Source organism: Zeus faber (assembly GCF_960531495.2).
Source record: "Zeus faber genome assembly, chromosome: 4".
Taxonomy (NCBI): domain Eukaryota; kingdom Metazoa; phylum Chordata; class Actinopteri; order Zeiformes; family Zeidae; genus Zeus; species Zeus faber.
The window spans coordinates 19,430,635-19,447,327 of record NC_137191.1 but is presented as its reverse complement, the minus strand read 5'-3'; the positions used below and the strand labels follow the sequence as shown (position 1 = coordinate 19,447,327).

Below are 16,693 nucleotides of genomic sequence, written 5' to 3'. Positions count from 1 at the left end.
TCGGGAGCGGAGCTCCACACTGCTCTGCAGCTCCGATCAGTTTTTCCCCCGTCTGTATTTGAGGCAGGCGTGTATTTGTTCGTCTAGACCACGTCCCCGACATTTATAAGAGGCCAGGTTTTTATTTGACTACCGGTTTATATTTTGAGGAAACATGGTATATACAGTATATATTTATTACATGGCTCTGTGGACTACTCCATTCCCATTGGTCAAGAGGAGCAGTCAGCGCTGCATTTCTATTTTGTTTCACTTCATAATTCAGTCTGGAGTTTCTTCCGTCTGAGCCGTTTTCAGAGCCTCCTTTCAGAATGTTGTCACTGTTTATTTGAAGTTGCATCACTGTTACTCCGAGAGGAGCAGCCTCTTTGATTTGGTCCTCCATCAAGGCGACCAAGGAGGATACTGTGATTAGTAGTAGTCGCTTCCCTTGACCCATTTCCCCCAGTACCAGCGGGACCAACTGATACAGTAGATTAAACGTTTCCCGTCGGGAGGACCGTGATCTCCCCCCTTGAAGAAATGCTTTCAGTGCAGAAAATTTTTCGATTTTAGAGCCGGTAGTTTTTTTCAAAACGGCTTCTGCAACAGATTCCGAGGTTTTCACAACTAGCCCCTGAATTTTCCTTTAAAGTTGTCGGGGCTGGCCGTTCAGGGGCTGGAACCAGGCAAAATCAGCCCTCAATTGTTTATGAATAATGGCCGCTGTCCCTTGATGATGACAGGGGCAACCACTTCACGACCCTCATTTTGCACTGCCGAGCATAACACTAGCTGGTGGTGATGATTCATAGACACAACGGAAGACTGCGGATGTGTCCAATTTTACATTTATAACAGAAAAGATGTTCGTCTTACAGTATGTGGGACACTATTTTTATTTACTGTACGACAAATTGTTTTATATGTTGTGGACTATTGTTCTCAGTGGAAACTCTTAAACTAGATATAGTGGTTATGAAATCATTAAAAATCAATAAAAAAAATCAATGTGCAGTCAGCCAGTCATTATCGCAAAGCCCCTTTCAGAGTGATCCAAGACCCCTCTTCTCTTTGGGGGTTATTTTGCCATAATGACCCACTGGCTGCTCATTATCCCTTACATATACAGTCTATATTTAGGAGATTGATCTTTAGACATTTTTAAATCGCTCTTATTTAATGGCGATTAGCTCATCACTAAAAACAAGAAATGATGTGACCCAGGGGTATCAGCATCCCTGGACCAGGCCTCTCTGGTGGCCAGTGGAATGCCTGATGTAAACCAGTGTGGAAACGTGTCATCGGAAGGCGTGTTCGCATGGCATTCGTGGAACGGCGGCCACACCAGCTATGTTTGGCCCTCCAGTTGGTACGGCCTTTTTATAGTACTTCATGTTGTTTGATGTGGCTAATGAGCAGCGGCCATTCCCCCGATCTCTCTGCCGGGGTTCGCCCTAAAAATATCCCCATTTCCATTCCATTCCATTCCGTCCACCAGCGGCAGGGGCCCGGGGGGATACGTGCCTCTTATCGCGTCTATCAAACCCTCTGACCGTCCTGAGGCCTAATCGACGGAGAGCGGCCGGGAAAAGTGTGTCTCACTTCCACAGACAAATTCAGAGGGATTTTTTTTTATTATTTATTTTTATTTTTTCGTCTTTTTCAGTCTTTGGTGTAAGTGTGAACTTTGACGTTTCCACGTTAATACCCCGGCTCGTATGGCACGGGGCTAACACAGCTTTCTTTCTTTGAGATTCCACAATCTAATAAAGTGGAATGAGTCTGGAGATGGTATCTTATCCGTTTTGGAAGGGATTCATTCTAATACCTTTGTCCTTTGAACTGAACATGTTACAATGTCACTGGAACATGAGAAGCAGCAGTTGTTCAGGCGCTGTGTAACTGTGCGGCGTCCCTGCAACAAAGCGCCATGAAAAGCCTGCTGAATTATGTTAATATAATATAATATCATACTCTCTATGTCTACCAACTGCATGAGGTTGTGGCAGCCAGAAATAAAACACTTACAACATTTTACCCTTTCCTTTGAATCGTCTCACTTTATTGCAAGAATTACAAAAAGAAAAACCTGAGATGCTTTTTAGGTGTTTTTTTTTTTAGTTTTTTTTTTTATGTGATAATTTACCCCCAAAGTCTCCCCCCTCCCAAAATGCAACTTGATCCACATAATGATTTGGCGGCAAGACAACAAAAGAAACGCACCCGCAATTTTGAAAAAAAAAAAACAAAAAAAAAAACCACACACCCACAGAAAACCCTGTCCAATGTTGAATTTGCGTTTCTCAAGCGGCTTCCTTTACTGTACCTCCTCTCCCTTTTCAGTCTGCGTTTCTTTCCTTCTTTTCTCTCTGTCTCGCTGAAGTGGACACACACACACACACACACACACACACACACACACACACACACACACACACACACACACACACACACACGCGCTCATGCTGCTCTTTTCCCGCATCATTCAGCATTGGGATAATTAAGCCTTCTGATTGCCCTGTATTATGACAGAATTAATGAAGCTTTTAATGAAAATTAGCAACACTTGGCTGAGGTCCCGTGTATCAGACGTACTTAACAGCCAGAGCGGTGAGATAAAGCAGGATGAGCCCCGCGCTTGCTCACACAGAACGCACAGACACACACACACACACACACACACACACACACACACACACACTGTGGGGGAATCTGCAGGGGTTTACTGAATCGCAAATGAAAAAAAGACAAACCAAACTTCAAACAATGCACAAATGTTGGCACGCCTCCACCATGGATTTCAATATTGGTCCACAAATTGCTCTAATATTTATATTGATGGATTTCAGTATTGGTCCACATATTGCTATAATATTTATATAGCGATACACAGTATATACAAATATTCTAATTATCTAAATGATAATGTCAAAATGAATAATGGCCATCTCTCAAATGTATATTGTGTAAAAATATCTTATGAAAGCATCCCTAGTATGCCCAAAATATCGTGAAATCAGCGATATCAAAGTATTCGGCTAAATATATTGTGGTTTTTTGAATTTTGTCAAAATCTCCCAGCCCTAATATATAGCATAAATATGTTCATATTAGTATATATTAAGGAGTGCTAAATTAACCCCCAGGAAAGCATGCTTCGTCTTCTTATTTCAAAAACGGATAGTAAACGGACAGCCTACAGACAGAAAGAAAGGACATAATAGGAGTCCTTTGTGGTGCTGTTTTGCTGGAATACTTTATTTATCTTCCTCTTCCTCTTGGACCCCCCCACAGCGCTGTGCCAGCCCGGCTGCAAGCAGGGAGACTGTGTCGGACCCAACAAGTGCAAGTGCCACCCGGGCTTCACCGGAAAGACCTGCAACCAAGGTAACCGTTTGACCTGCTGGGTAGGGAAGCGAACCAAACACTCTTATTGACTTTTAACTTTTGCATTTTTGCCCACGTCACTGACTCTCGTCGTATTATTGATTAATATATTCTTTAAAAATTGTCGAGGTTGCGCCCAAGGAGGCCCAGCTGCTGCTGCTGTGCTGCAACTGCAACTTTGATTGGATCGCGGCGCAGCAGAGCAGGAGGGGGCGGCCGGGCGGACCATTTTGTACCTTAAAGTAGAAATACGAAAAACCGTCTGTGTTGGGCGGATCAAACTCATTCCATTCCCCCCCCCCCCCCCCCCCCAACATCCGGGTTTATCCTCGTCTTTGCTCCAAGAGGTTCACTTTGGTTTTCCTCTGATCCACTGATTTTTATTTTTTGTTGTTTTCCTGTTCACCTGAGGTGGTGGGGGTTATTTCTTCATCTGAGTCTCGTTCGTTTCTTCGGAATGTTCACCATATCCAAAGTGCTCACTCCAACAACATAGGCTCAACCCAAATATGGTATTTTTGAACAAAATAATCTTACCGATTCTCCTTAACCTGAATTTTCCTTTGAAAAAGATCTGAAGTGACACGGCCGCCCAAAGGAATGCTGCTTTGCAACAACAGAAAATATTGTTTTTGTTGTTAGCAGAGGAAACCAAAAGAATACGTGTGTTTCCGCAAATGTATAAATGCAGCAAATGCCAGTGTAGCGTCGGCTAGACTGATGCTGTAGAGCAGGAAAAAGGCGTGATTACAACGGCAAATAGAAAGAGCTGATGCAGCCCGAGTGGAAATGACGGAGGAGAACATGTCCAATGATGCCGGGGGCGCATCCCCTCCTCGGACGATAACATCTCCATTACTGACCTGAGACATCTATCTCTGGCCCAACCCAGCCAATTCCACCGGAGTTGTGTGTGTGTTTTCATCTGTGTGTGCGTGTGTGTGTGTGTGTGTGTGTGTGTGTGTGTGTGTGTGTGCGTGCGTGCGTGTGTGTGTGTGTGTGTGTGTGTGTGTGTGTGTGTGTGTTAGTGTATATCCTCGCCCAAAGGCTCGAGACATGTTAGGAAGGAACCTTTTGAATTAGTGCTGATTTGACACGGGTCCAAGCGTCCTGGAAATTGTCGTGGAGTTCACGCCCTCAGACGGGGAATGGGATAGCGTGTAATTAAAGAACAAGACGAGAGGGAGTTGAAAATTCTTTCCGGAATGTTCCATATGACTCATCCCGGATGAGTTTGGGGCGATAGGAGGCTCCCATCTGCCTGGCCAGACGGCCCCCGAATTTGTCTTAATCTGTAGCAAATAAATGGAAAGAGAATAAAGGGAATCGCGTCCAACAAAAGCTATCTGAGGAATATGATGCCATGACATTTCAAAAGGTTTCGACATCAAACTGCACTTTGATGTATTCATTGAACGCCCATTTGTGAAACAAGCTTTGGACCCTTTCCAGAGATGACTCTTTCGGGGCTGGGTATGAGGGGAGGGATTTTGCCCTTTCCACCCCGTTTGCGTTGTGATTATCTTCAGCAGCTTATTTCCACAGGCACGCGCCAAGGAAACAGATTTAGCCGGACACGAGTTTGGGTTCCTGCATTTGAACGCACTCTTGGTTAACGATTAGTTTACCTGGTTATGGATTGACTCGTCGAGGGGGAGGTGGGGCGGGCATTTCTGTAGCCCTGCCCCTAGGGGGAGCCAATTTAGACCCACGCTAATTTCACCTGAAATTAAAACGTCAACCAAATCATATTATGATCCAAATGGGTGACCGCCTCTTAAAATATTGTTATAGGTCCACAGGATGTTAGGAAGCCGGTTATTTTTTTGGACAGAATTTTAATATCCTGTGCATTTGGGGTGCCAGTACTCCCTTTGTTACATAATCAACCTGATTTTTGGGCCCTTACAGTTCTTTGTAGCTGATTGTTCAGACAACAGTTCACGTATCACATTTTAATTCTTGCATCACATTCATTATTGTTTGGCTGGTCTCGAACTTGCTGATTAAAGTGAACAATATAAGTGTCTTTGCAAAATGGCTCAATGAAATTTCCCTGAATTACCTCTGCATGACTGCAGCAGGACATTGCAAACGCAGGCACTCACACAAAGGATACACAAACACACTCAAACACGCATACACACGCGCGCGCGCACACACGCGCATGCACACGCACACGCACGCACACACACACACACACACACACACACACGCACGCACAGGGAGTATCCGGAGGGAGGCATTCCTCAGTGCTAAACGGGAGCTGAGGAGCTGAGCGACCCTGAAGGCAGCTCTCTGATTAACACGCGGGTTAAACGCCTCAAACAGCAACTTTATTCAGGAAAACAAACGAGGGAGGCCAGCGGTCACAGCCGGAGCTAGACTGAACGACCAAAACACACATTGAGAATGGAAAGCCACACGTTGCGGCGCATTGTTGTGTTGCTTTTGGGGTCCTTCAGTTTCCTGATAGGTGATTATAAATCACGTTTATTATGATTATTTTACTTGAACAGCCATCAGAATACTCATTTTCAAATGACAGTTATGGCCAAAGCCGATATTTATTTTCTGGCATGCCTCATCCCTTTCCATTTACCCCCCCCCCGAAAAAAAACCACACCCTCTCAACTTAAACCTGTTTTTACGTAGATGTGTGGAGGGTAGTGGATGACTTTTCTCACTTTACTCACTTTAACACATAAATTCATCATGGCACTAATCTGTTTGGAGCGATTTTGACAGTCACGTCGTGCTGCAAATTCAGTGTTTATTTGGTGCAGGTGGATCGAATTAGCCCCAGTTTACTGTTAAAGATGCATCATCCGTCAGTAAAAATACAGCTGCACGTTGTCGTCATTCACCTCCTGAAACACTGCTCGCTTGTCCCACGTTTTCATACACCGTCCTCTCCAAATATTATCTGATAACACGTCATGCAGGGAGCCTTACGCCTCCTCCCTTCTCAAGCTATTTTCAGGATATTTGTGTGTCTTGGAAAGGTCCGTCCTTACCCTCTATAATTAACAACATTGTGCTTTTCCTTCCCTTCGAAGTTTCTGATGGATTTGATTGAGGTTTGGGGTTACACACTTACTTTTGGATTTGTTTTTTTAGTTGTTCGCTGTCCACTTTGGATGTTGCTTTTAATCACTTGTGAGTTATTAAAACGGTGATGTGCATGTTGATTTTTCTTTTATATGGTTGTCTCCATGAAGGACATTTTAATGGCTCTTTTTAATTTAGTCCAATAAATCAGTCAGGCCCACAAAAGGACGGTAATGACATGACAACACGCTATGACAGTTCTGTTCTAAAGATATGCAGTGAAGGAAGAAATTCACTGCGATTTTTTGGGATATTCTAGTGTTTTACTGTTTTTTGTTTGATACATTTCTGTTGACATAAATGTGATGCTGTATGACACCGATACCCATACCTGGTACACAAAATCTATTCTAACATCTTGTTTACAGACAGACAGTCTTCCTCGATCAATAGATCTGTATTATTGGCGGCCTGGATCTGGAGTCTGTTGAAACCGTCTCCGACGCGGGTTCCAAGACAAGAATGCCGTCGGACCAGTGTGGATTTCCACGTCTTTCAAGAGAGAAATACTTGAAGCATTTGAAGCCCGGTATTGTCTGCTTGTCAATTAACAATAGGTGCTGTTAGCAAGCTGCCAGAGAGAAAAGTTTGCATGGCGATGGAGGGAGAGGGCGGGAGCTTGGATTTCTTCTCGCTGACAAGTTTGCTGTCGAGCGTTGATCCGGCTTCTCGGGCTGGAAACTTCTGTTTAGTCGTGCGTTTCAGAGAATTTAAGCGGGGGATTATCAGAATCCACGCTGATAATTCACTCACCGGCATGGGGGGGGGGGCGGCTGAGTCTGCCCGAGCACCTGCCCCTTTGCCCCTTGATGTCCAGGGTGCCTTTTTTATTTAATCTTTTGAGTAAATGGGCATTGAGATTTTGTTGGGAGCAGCTGTCTATTGACCAAAAATTGCCTATAACATGCAATGCTGTTCCTGACAAAACCGTGAGGTTTCAGAGATTGCTGAATATCAATTTCCAACTTTGGGTAAAATAGAATATTACAAACCCAAATAATAGCCCTATGTAAGTAGGCACCACTGTGTGGTTTTGGTGGGGAAAAGGAATACAAGAAGTCTTTTCCAGACATCGTTTTTTTTTAATCACGGCAAGAAAATAACGTCGTGTGGCAGGGGAACCAAGGGGCTTTTCCCAGGCTCCCCGACACAGAGACACAGGCAAGGATGGTGAAGGACGAACTGGTTTATTGAGAAGATGTTACATGTCAAGAGCAGATGGAACCATGTCATGACTAAAGCTCCTCTCCTGTGTGTGTCGGGATGGGTGATTTAACCCGTGCTCATTGATTGTTCTGATGAGCAACAGGTGCACAGCCACCCCTGATCCTGGGCCCAATTAACTAGTCCCAAGACAGGCATGGCTGCTTACATGACACCACTCCCACGCGACACGTAGCAAGTAAAGTGTTTTAACGAGTCACATATTCAAGAATAAATGAGTTTATTTAGCCGCTAAGAAAAAGGAGAAGAGAAAGTCCTGACGAGCCGGTAGCGTATTTATTTTTTCTGGGCAAGATATGAATATTCACGAGGTGCGCGTTCTGTACGAGTCCTCACTGGTGGAATTGGTCTTTGGAAGAAAGAAAGTGGTGAACAGGATAGGTATGTGAGCTATAAACACATTTATAAGCTCTTCAATAATCGACCTATTCATTTATCTTGAGGGTTCCTGTTAAGGATGACGTCACAAACGTGTCCATCTGCAGGCGGACGCTCTGCTCACCTGGATCACACGACTCAATAACCTTAAGACTCCAATCTTGTGTCTAACGACAAGATTTTCGGTTGGACGTGTGAAGTCCAGATTGAAACCCATGGTGCAGCGCTCGCTGTGCATCAGCTCATCACACTGAGCTAAACCTTTGCGCCGGTCTAGGGCAACCTTATTCAAGGTTTGAGGTTGAGTTTCAACACAAGACCCTGTGGCGAGCTGCTGTACATGAGTGTTCACTTACTGTATAAACACTTAAATACTGTTCCATCAACCCCCTGGCAAGAATACCAAAGAAGGGTGGAAACAGGAGGAGAAGAAGAGCGAGGCAGACGACTGTGCCCCCCCCCCTGGATGCCCTTTTTGGGGGATACTCAGCTCATGCCTGACTCCCACCGCTGTAATCCTCTTTGCTGCATTATATTCTTCCCCACACTCCAGGAATGCCGCGTGGTCAGAGGTATTCCAATACAGCGCTCGCTGCTTCTTCTTTTCTCATAGTCTGATAATATTCTCTCTCCCTCTCTCCCCTCTCCATTCTCTCTCACTTTGTCCAACCTTCTTTCACTTGTGTCCCGACTAAACCACTTGTCCCCCAACCCCTCCCCCCGGTCCCTTTCCTCCCACGAAGAGGAGCTGGACTACCACGTCCCCCCCATGTGGGAAAGCCACCTCCCACTCTTACTCCCCAGGGACCGTCTGCCAACTGGGGTTGCAATGGAGGGTGAGAGTGATTCATTGCGATGCAGCTCCGTCCCGTGTCTACCCTTTCTATCCCTTTATACACATTCTGTCCTGTTCCACCCCTTCTACCCATCTATCCATTTCTAGCCTTTCTACCGCCACTGCCCTTTCTACCGTTCTACCCCTTCAACCCTTTGTGCCCCTTCTACTCTTTCTTCCCCTTCTACCCTTTCTAACCCTTCCTACCCCATCCTCCCATATTCCAATCTCTTTCTACCCTTTCTATCCTGTTCTATCCTTCTACCTTTTCTACCAATTCCACCATTTGAATCCCTTTCTTCCCCTTCTGTGCTTTCTGCGCTGTTCTAACCTTTCAACTCCTTGCTGTAATTTCTACACCTTCTACTTCTTCTACCCTTTCTAGCGCTTACTTGCCCTTTCTACGCCTTCTACCCTTTCTATCCCGTTCTACCCCTTCCACCCTTTCTACCCATTCTAACCTTTCTATCTCATTCTACCCCTTTGAGACTTACTATCTCTTGCTACCCTTTCTACCCCTTCTACGTCTTTCTCCTGTCTCGGCAAATCACATGCATGACGGACAAAGGACGAACGTCCTCCTGCATTTTCCCCCCTCACCCTTATGTTTATTGACATATTTTTCCTATGGCAGCACAGGATAGGTTTGGCAGTAGGAATGAGATGTGAATGTACAGCATGTCATGCCTTGGGCACCTTCACAGTCCATGCCATCCTACCCCCCAAACCCCTTTGCTCCATCTTATGCCCTCCCTTTCTTAATGGCCTTTCATCAGGGCAGCATGAAGGAGCCATGTTGCCTCTATCCTCATCACTCCTTCTATTTTTCTTGGTATTCTCCTCTCGCTTTCTTGATTTTTTTTTTAAATCAAAACATTGACACGGAAGCAGCTCTAGAACAATGCCTAGCATTATGAGCAATGTTGTCTTCTCCTTCCTCGAACCAGCATATCCCAGAGAAAAACAGCCTTTCTTCCACACCCCATCCCTGCCTCCCGGCTAATCTCTCTCTCGCTCAGTGATTGAGGTGCTTCAGGAATGTAACATAACATACCTAGAGTCCATCCAGTAAATCCCTCCCATCATCCCTCACTTAAAACATGTCATTTATTGTAGTGGATCTACAGTAAACCACCCAGAAGGACCACGGTACCGGCTCTGGGAGTACTGTGGCGATGTCATGTTATCGAATGAAGGTCAGATCTGACTTCCTGTACCCCTTCCAGTCAATGTCTCTTTCAATCTTCTTTCAGTCTTTTTTGCAAGTGAAGAGGCCCTGGCTGTGCGTTGCGTTGTTTTGGCATGTTGCTGATGCTCGTGGAGTTCTTCGTCCTCTGACAATGTGACTGTTTCAATAATCCCTCATTTACATGTTTAAGATGTTTTTCAGTGTGGCGGGCGAGTGGAGACCAGTTTCTCTCCGTTGCGCTGTACCAATGGACGGAGTCTTCCTGTTTGTTATTTTTTTTCTTCCATTTCAGCACCGCTAAGGCCAACGGAGAAGAATATCATACTATTGAAATATAGCAAAAAGAAGCTAATTTTCAAGTAAATTCTTGAACTGTCATCTTAGTGATAACATTTCAGTCAACCTTTTTGTTCAGGCATAAAATTTTACCTTGCTCACCTTAGAGAAGGTGAAGAACAGCATTGTTAAAATTAGGACCCTGAGTTCATGTCAGCCAGATATCTATCTAATATATTCATACAGTATAATCCTTTAAATCGTCTGACATTCTTACGTTTTAATTGCTTTTAAATGACAATCATCTAATAGCCGTATGGATCCTCCATTGAGTTATACTTAATGCATCCCGCCAGATGAGACAATGTCTCTCTATTCAAAGGCAAATTATAAACTGATTGCAGTGTAATAAAATATTGCAGAGGCCAACTGTACTGTCTAGATTTATTCAATTATTCTGAAAGTGAGAAGTGGCACTAAATAAATTATTACAAGAATGGTGTTTTCTCCGGCACGCCGAGTTGCTTATTTTTGTAATTCAGCAATCAAGTTGATATCATATTAATGGGCTATTGTGGGTATGATCTACTTATGTGCATAAATATGAGCATTAATCATCTTCCAGACATCTCTACAAACTTTCAATTGGCACGTAAAAATGTCATTTTAATGATTTAAATGATACTATATGTAAATCTCAGTCAGAGAGTTGGAGCCACAAAAAAACGGTGTGTCATCCCATGAATGTAATAATTGACAGGGTGGCAGTTAACACCGTCCCCCCCATTAAATCATCCTGGAGGAAGTGCTGGGCAAGTCGGAACATGGTTCCCCTTCAAGACCTTCCCTTACCCCCTTCGCCTCCTTCAGGACCGTCCCATCCTGCCTCCCCTCCCTCCCCCAACACACCTGAAACCAAAAACACAAACGGACGGGGAAGGGTTTGACGCGATTGACCCCCTCGACCCCTTTCCCCCTTTGACTAATCCCTCCCCCTACCCCCGGGCTGTCTGTCTGGGAGCCCAAGACTTCTATCAATCCTCTTCACCCTTTTCCTGGCCTTTCATTCCAATGATGTTTTTCTTTCTCTCTCCCACTCTTTGCGTGCAGACCTGAACGAGTGTGGGCTGAAGCCGAGGCCCTGCAAACACAGGTGCATGAACACGTACGGGAGCTTCAAGTGCTACTGCCTCAACGGCTACATGCTGATGCCTGACGGAACCTGTGGAAGTAAGTGTACTGCTATCTATTGGTGTGGAAATATGCTGGTGGGGGGTGATTTCAATATTATTTCCTCACCCTTCTCTGGATATTATGTCTTTTTTTTCCCTCCCTTAATCTCGCCTACTTTAAAGCCTGGGTTGTGCTACAACAAAAGCTTTTCAAACTTAAACGTAAATGTATCTCCTTTGAGGCCGTCCAAAGGCAATTCAAATGATCCAACTCCCCGCACTCTTGACAACGTTTTGACTAAAGTCCCATTTGGACCCATCTGAGCTTAAAAGTTGCATGTTCTCAGCAGCCCTCTGTGACGAACCTTAAGAGGACTAAAAATAATAGAAAACTTGTGGTTCTTTATCGGATGCCGTGAGGAATCGCAATGGCCCTGCAGCATCGAAATTCATTTACTTTTTCCTCTTTTACCCGAAAACTACGTATTTCACCATTATCTACCCTACTTGAATATGCCATGGCTTTAAAATACCTCATTTGAATTATTCAGTCTTATTTTGTCAGGGAAAATAAAACCTTTTTAGTTTGAGTAACAGAAAAAACTCTCAGCAGGGTTTTGTTGCCTGAGGATGGTGTTCTAGAGTGTTCAACAGCATGCTGTTCCTCTTCCCTCTTATCCCACTTGGATCAATAGATCACTGTAGCATTTAATCAGCTCGGTCCGCCTCACTCATCAAACAACACTTCACGACACCCGCGGCAGCTGAAGTAGCAGCGGCAGCTAAAAATCCCACTTTTAATTTATTTTTTATGGCCCAAAGTCATTGAGAGAGGCCAAACAAAATCCATTCCTTCGGGGCACTCCAGCCGCCCAGTGTGACTCAACCCCAGCAATCAGCGCTTTGATGGAAGAGAGAGAGAGAGAGAGAGAGAGAGAGAGAGAGAGAGAGAGAGAGAGAGGTAAAGGGAGAAAGAAGGGAGACGGGTGAAGGTGGAGCTGCTCAGGCCAAAACGTCATTAGAGAAGGAGGGCACAATCCTGGAGTAATGAATTTGGGCCTTGTTTAAAGAACAGGAGGGTTGGCTGTTTTTCGACCCAGGTCTCGGTTCCTCCTCTGTTGCTTTATCTCCCCTCATTTATAACAACCTCTCAGAGCGCTTTACCACCGAGAAACTTTACCGCTCTGCCGCAGCTTCTCGCTGTGCCTAAATGAAGCCCAACGGGACAGAGCCTGGAATGAGAAGCCCACAATATTGTCAGACAGTATTTATATGTTACACCAAAAAACGTACTGGTGACAAACCGTATGTTTTAGCAGATATTCTGGAGCTTTATTGCGTCTTTTGTACTTACACAAATCTTCTCTTTGTGGCTGCATCCGCGCTAACATAGTGCGCCGCTTCCTGTTGGCCAGCCTGCTGTCACCAACGCTATATACTGTATATATAATTTTGAATAGGTGATGATATTTCTAAAGATATACAACCACACGTAGGATTATAACGTGAGTTCCCTGTTTCTGATTGCAGCAGAGTGGTTGTGGTTGTGGTTGTCGGTGAGGTTGTGCTGTTATAAATGATGGGAGTCAGCTTTTTTTTATATTATAGATGTATTGTTTTTTTATATTTAAAGAGGTGGTACAGCAAAATAAATCAATAGGGACAAACTAACCTACAAAATAAATGACAAAAAGTGGATTAAAGAGGGAAATAAATAAGGGGGGGGGTTGGTGGGGCATACAGTATATAGCGATACAATACATATACGCCCTTCTTTTCATCACAAAGCACAAGAATAAGGGCACATTAGACAGTGGAACAACATTATACGCTCAATCAGTTCTTCCTGGATTTCATTTCAATTATCAAGGTTTTCAACATAAAACCACAGAAGAGACCACATATTCCAAAATGTCTCAATCTTTTTGTGGAGATTGTATGAGTTTCCCTAAGGGTAGAAAGGTTGGAGCCTGAGTCAGCAGGTACTTCACTTTTTGTGTCCAACAGGCGAGCAGAGTCAGAGTCAAGAACAACATTGTTATCATGATACAGTAAATATAACCTAGGTGTGAGGTCATATCCCCTTCCAAATATTCTCTGAATGTGAAAATAGACCTTATCCAAGAATGATTGAATTCGGTGACATTGCCAGAAGACATGCATAACAGTACCTATTTCCTCAGGAACACAATTTTGAGGAATTGGGGACCATTCCAAGAAGACGAAGGCAGTTGTGATATGTTCTGTGGAAGAATTCTAAATGAAGCTCCGGAGGTTCACTGAGGATAAATCTTACCACAAATAGAAGTCCATTCCCTCTCATCAAATCCCCAATGTGTTCCTCACTAAACCGCTTCAATGAGTCATAAGAAGAGGCACCTTTGTTAACCAACTCACAATAGATGGATCAGAAACAAGATAATAAATAACTTTTCCACTACAGTGAAAAAGTTTTAAACCGCAATCTTCCATCTTTGAGGGTTGAATTAATGTTTTAATTGTTGAAATGACTTTAAAATATCCTGGGTATAGAGATGTGTCAAATGAACAGGGAAACCAACATTTTAATGAGGCCTGGCGAACCTAACCTTTAATAATTGATTAACGCTAAAATTGACTATTAAAACCTTATTATAAAGCAATGTGTTCTGTTTTTGTGCCCACCACCAGATTCCCGTACGTGTGGCATGGCGAACTGCCAGTACGGCTGTGAGGTGTTGAAGGGCGAGGTTCGGTGCCAGTGTCCGTCCCCAGGGCTGCAGCTGGCGCCCGATGGAAGAACCTGCGTGGGTACGTTCCTTTTGCGCCATAAAACTTCTCCTGTGGGCTTTGGCTGTGAGTTTTCAGTACACATCCTTAAGGGGAGATGCGTAAAATCACTTCGGGGGAAAGATATTCATCACTTTCATCAATTTATACCTTCAGTATAAGTTTCATTTCTTTCGATTTCAATAGGTCTCGACAGATATTTTGGGTACAATTTGAAATGAAAAACCTTCAGCTGCAGTTGCACTCAACTTAGTAATGTCCTTATAAAATATTGAAGGCTTCTTTTTGAAACATCTCCCCCTGCAGTGATGTGATGTTATTTGGTGTCATTTTAGGTGGTTATAGTTTTTATGTAATCAGTTAATACCCCTTTCCTAATGGACAAAAAAACCCACTCAAATCTGGCTTTTGTCTTTAGTGGGAAAGGTTACACCCGGCATTCATTCTCGGGACGAATGACTCTTCAGTATTCACAGGTGTTTATCGGCCCCGGCTCTGATCGGCTGTGACGGAAGCAACATGTTTGTACTGTTGAAGGTGACACACCAGAAACACCATTTTCGTCTACTGGCAATGGGAAAGGAGTCAATCGCCCATGTTTAGCGAGTGTTCAAAGGGTTTTCCACTAAAATTAGCACGTATATGCAGGTTTTTTAAACACGGGAAAATCTGCTTAAAATAGGGGTGTCTGGGTGTCATGTTTCCATCACTGCCGAACGGAGCTGGAGCCAAAAAACATATTTTACTCTTTAATAAGTCTTTACTGCAGAGTCGTTTGTCCCGGGAATGATTGTCAGGTGTAACCTTTCCCTTTAAAGACAAAAGCCAGTTGTCAGTGGGTTTTAGTGGGTTTTTTGTCCAGTGGGAAATTTACATGCTAATTTTGGTGGAAAAAAACTGTGTTATACAAAGCAAGTTTGATGTCTTTAACTCTGTTGCTATGGTAACCAGAAGTAACATACCCTTGTGGATTATTTTTGCAAGGTTGTTGAAGTATAACCCCCTAACCCCTTAAGAAGAGCATTCAGAAGTTTAAGTCTGAAGTACACTCCTTAATTTGGGTTTTTAAAGTTTATCCCAATAAGTATTTAATGTTAGATAAATATTGAAGATCTTGAATATAAGCACACCCTAATAGCACTGAGGCAATATTTCGAAAATATTACACATAAGAAATATTTTTCTTATTCTTCTCAGGATAATGGTATTTCGGGGATGGCACAACGGCAGGTGAAAATCAAACCGTGTGCCCATGTCAGAAAAGTAAACTGAATTCCATTTAACCAATTAGTTTGAGGTTTAACAAATCCACAGATTAAATCTTTTGAATTCAGCATGTGATGTTATTCCAATATTCAAATACAACGTACAAATACAAAATACAATGCTCTAATAACATGTATTGTTCATTTATTTTCCCTAACATAGTCTTAAAAACATCCCATGTACATCACATGCCTTAAATACTGTATGATATATTGCCCAGTCTGACTATTAAGCAGTTGGGGCAACTCTTGGAAGGCAAAAGATCAAAGATAAAAATATATTTATGTGTTTATTTTCTTTGTTCACAAATGCAAATAGAGAGAAAGAGAGAAATTAGATCGCAAAAAATAGCAAAGGAAAGATTAAATTAAAAAATGAATAAAGTTTCATTGTTTTCCCCTTACCGGAGCACCCGGGCGGTGGAGCAGCTCCAGCGTTGTTGGCACCGAGGTGGTGATTACACCCTCCTTTTGCTTTCCCCAAGCCGATAATTATTGTGTTGTGCCCGGGCCTTCTGCATCCGTCCCTGCTTAATTAGCTTTCATTAAAATGTAGCTCGCTGCCGGCTTCAACCCAGTAGCTCCACCACAGCCGACAACCTCCCCTTCCGCCATCTCCCTCCGCCTCGCAATGTCGTACGACTCCCCACATGGTGCCGCGGCTACAAATTGAGGCGTTTAACCCCTGTCAGGCTTAAATACAGGGCTGTCCCAAGCACTGTCCTGTCCCGGTTATGGATGACGGTGGCCCCACTTAGCCGAGGATGGGTGAGTGTGGGTGTGGGGGTCCATAATAATCATAATAATAATAATCATCATCATAATCATAATAATAACCTATATTTCTATCGCACCTTTCATACACAACATGCAATTCAAAGTGCTTTACATTAGTTAATGACATTAAAACACTCAAGACTCAATCGAATAGTCAGAATAAAAAGGCAAAAGCGGAATTTAATAAAAATCGCAAAATATTATAGATCATCAATTTAGACCTTGAAGGATCATGATCATTCCTCAGCGAATGATTTTCAATCACTATTACTCTTGAATTATTGGTCTCGAATTATGTTTTCTCTTAAACACGAGGCCGTCTCAGATC

General features: G+C 43.5%; 1 protein-coding gene across 2 annotated transcripts in view; it reads left to right on the top strand.

The window, feature by feature from the left end:
• Positions 1 to 16,693, top strand: part of npnta (nephronectin a) — a 45,736-nt gene that overhangs the window by 13,023 nt on the left and 16,020 nt on the right. The window contains exons 3-6 of one of the 2 annotated variants that reach the window (XM_079999102.1): positions 3,277 to 3,369; positions 8,826 to 8,918; positions 11,493 to 11,612; positions 14,225 to 14,344. In XM_079999102.1, coding sequence (XP_079855228.1) covers positions 3,277 to 3,369; positions 8,826 to 8,918; positions 11,493 to 11,612; positions 14,225 to 14,344 — 426 coding nt within the window. The remainder of the gene's footprint in view (positions 1 to 3,276; positions 3,370 to 8,825; positions 8,919 to 11,492; positions 11,613 to 14,224; positions 14,345 to 16,693) is intronic. The other variant, XM_079999103.1, reaches the window with a different exon arrangement.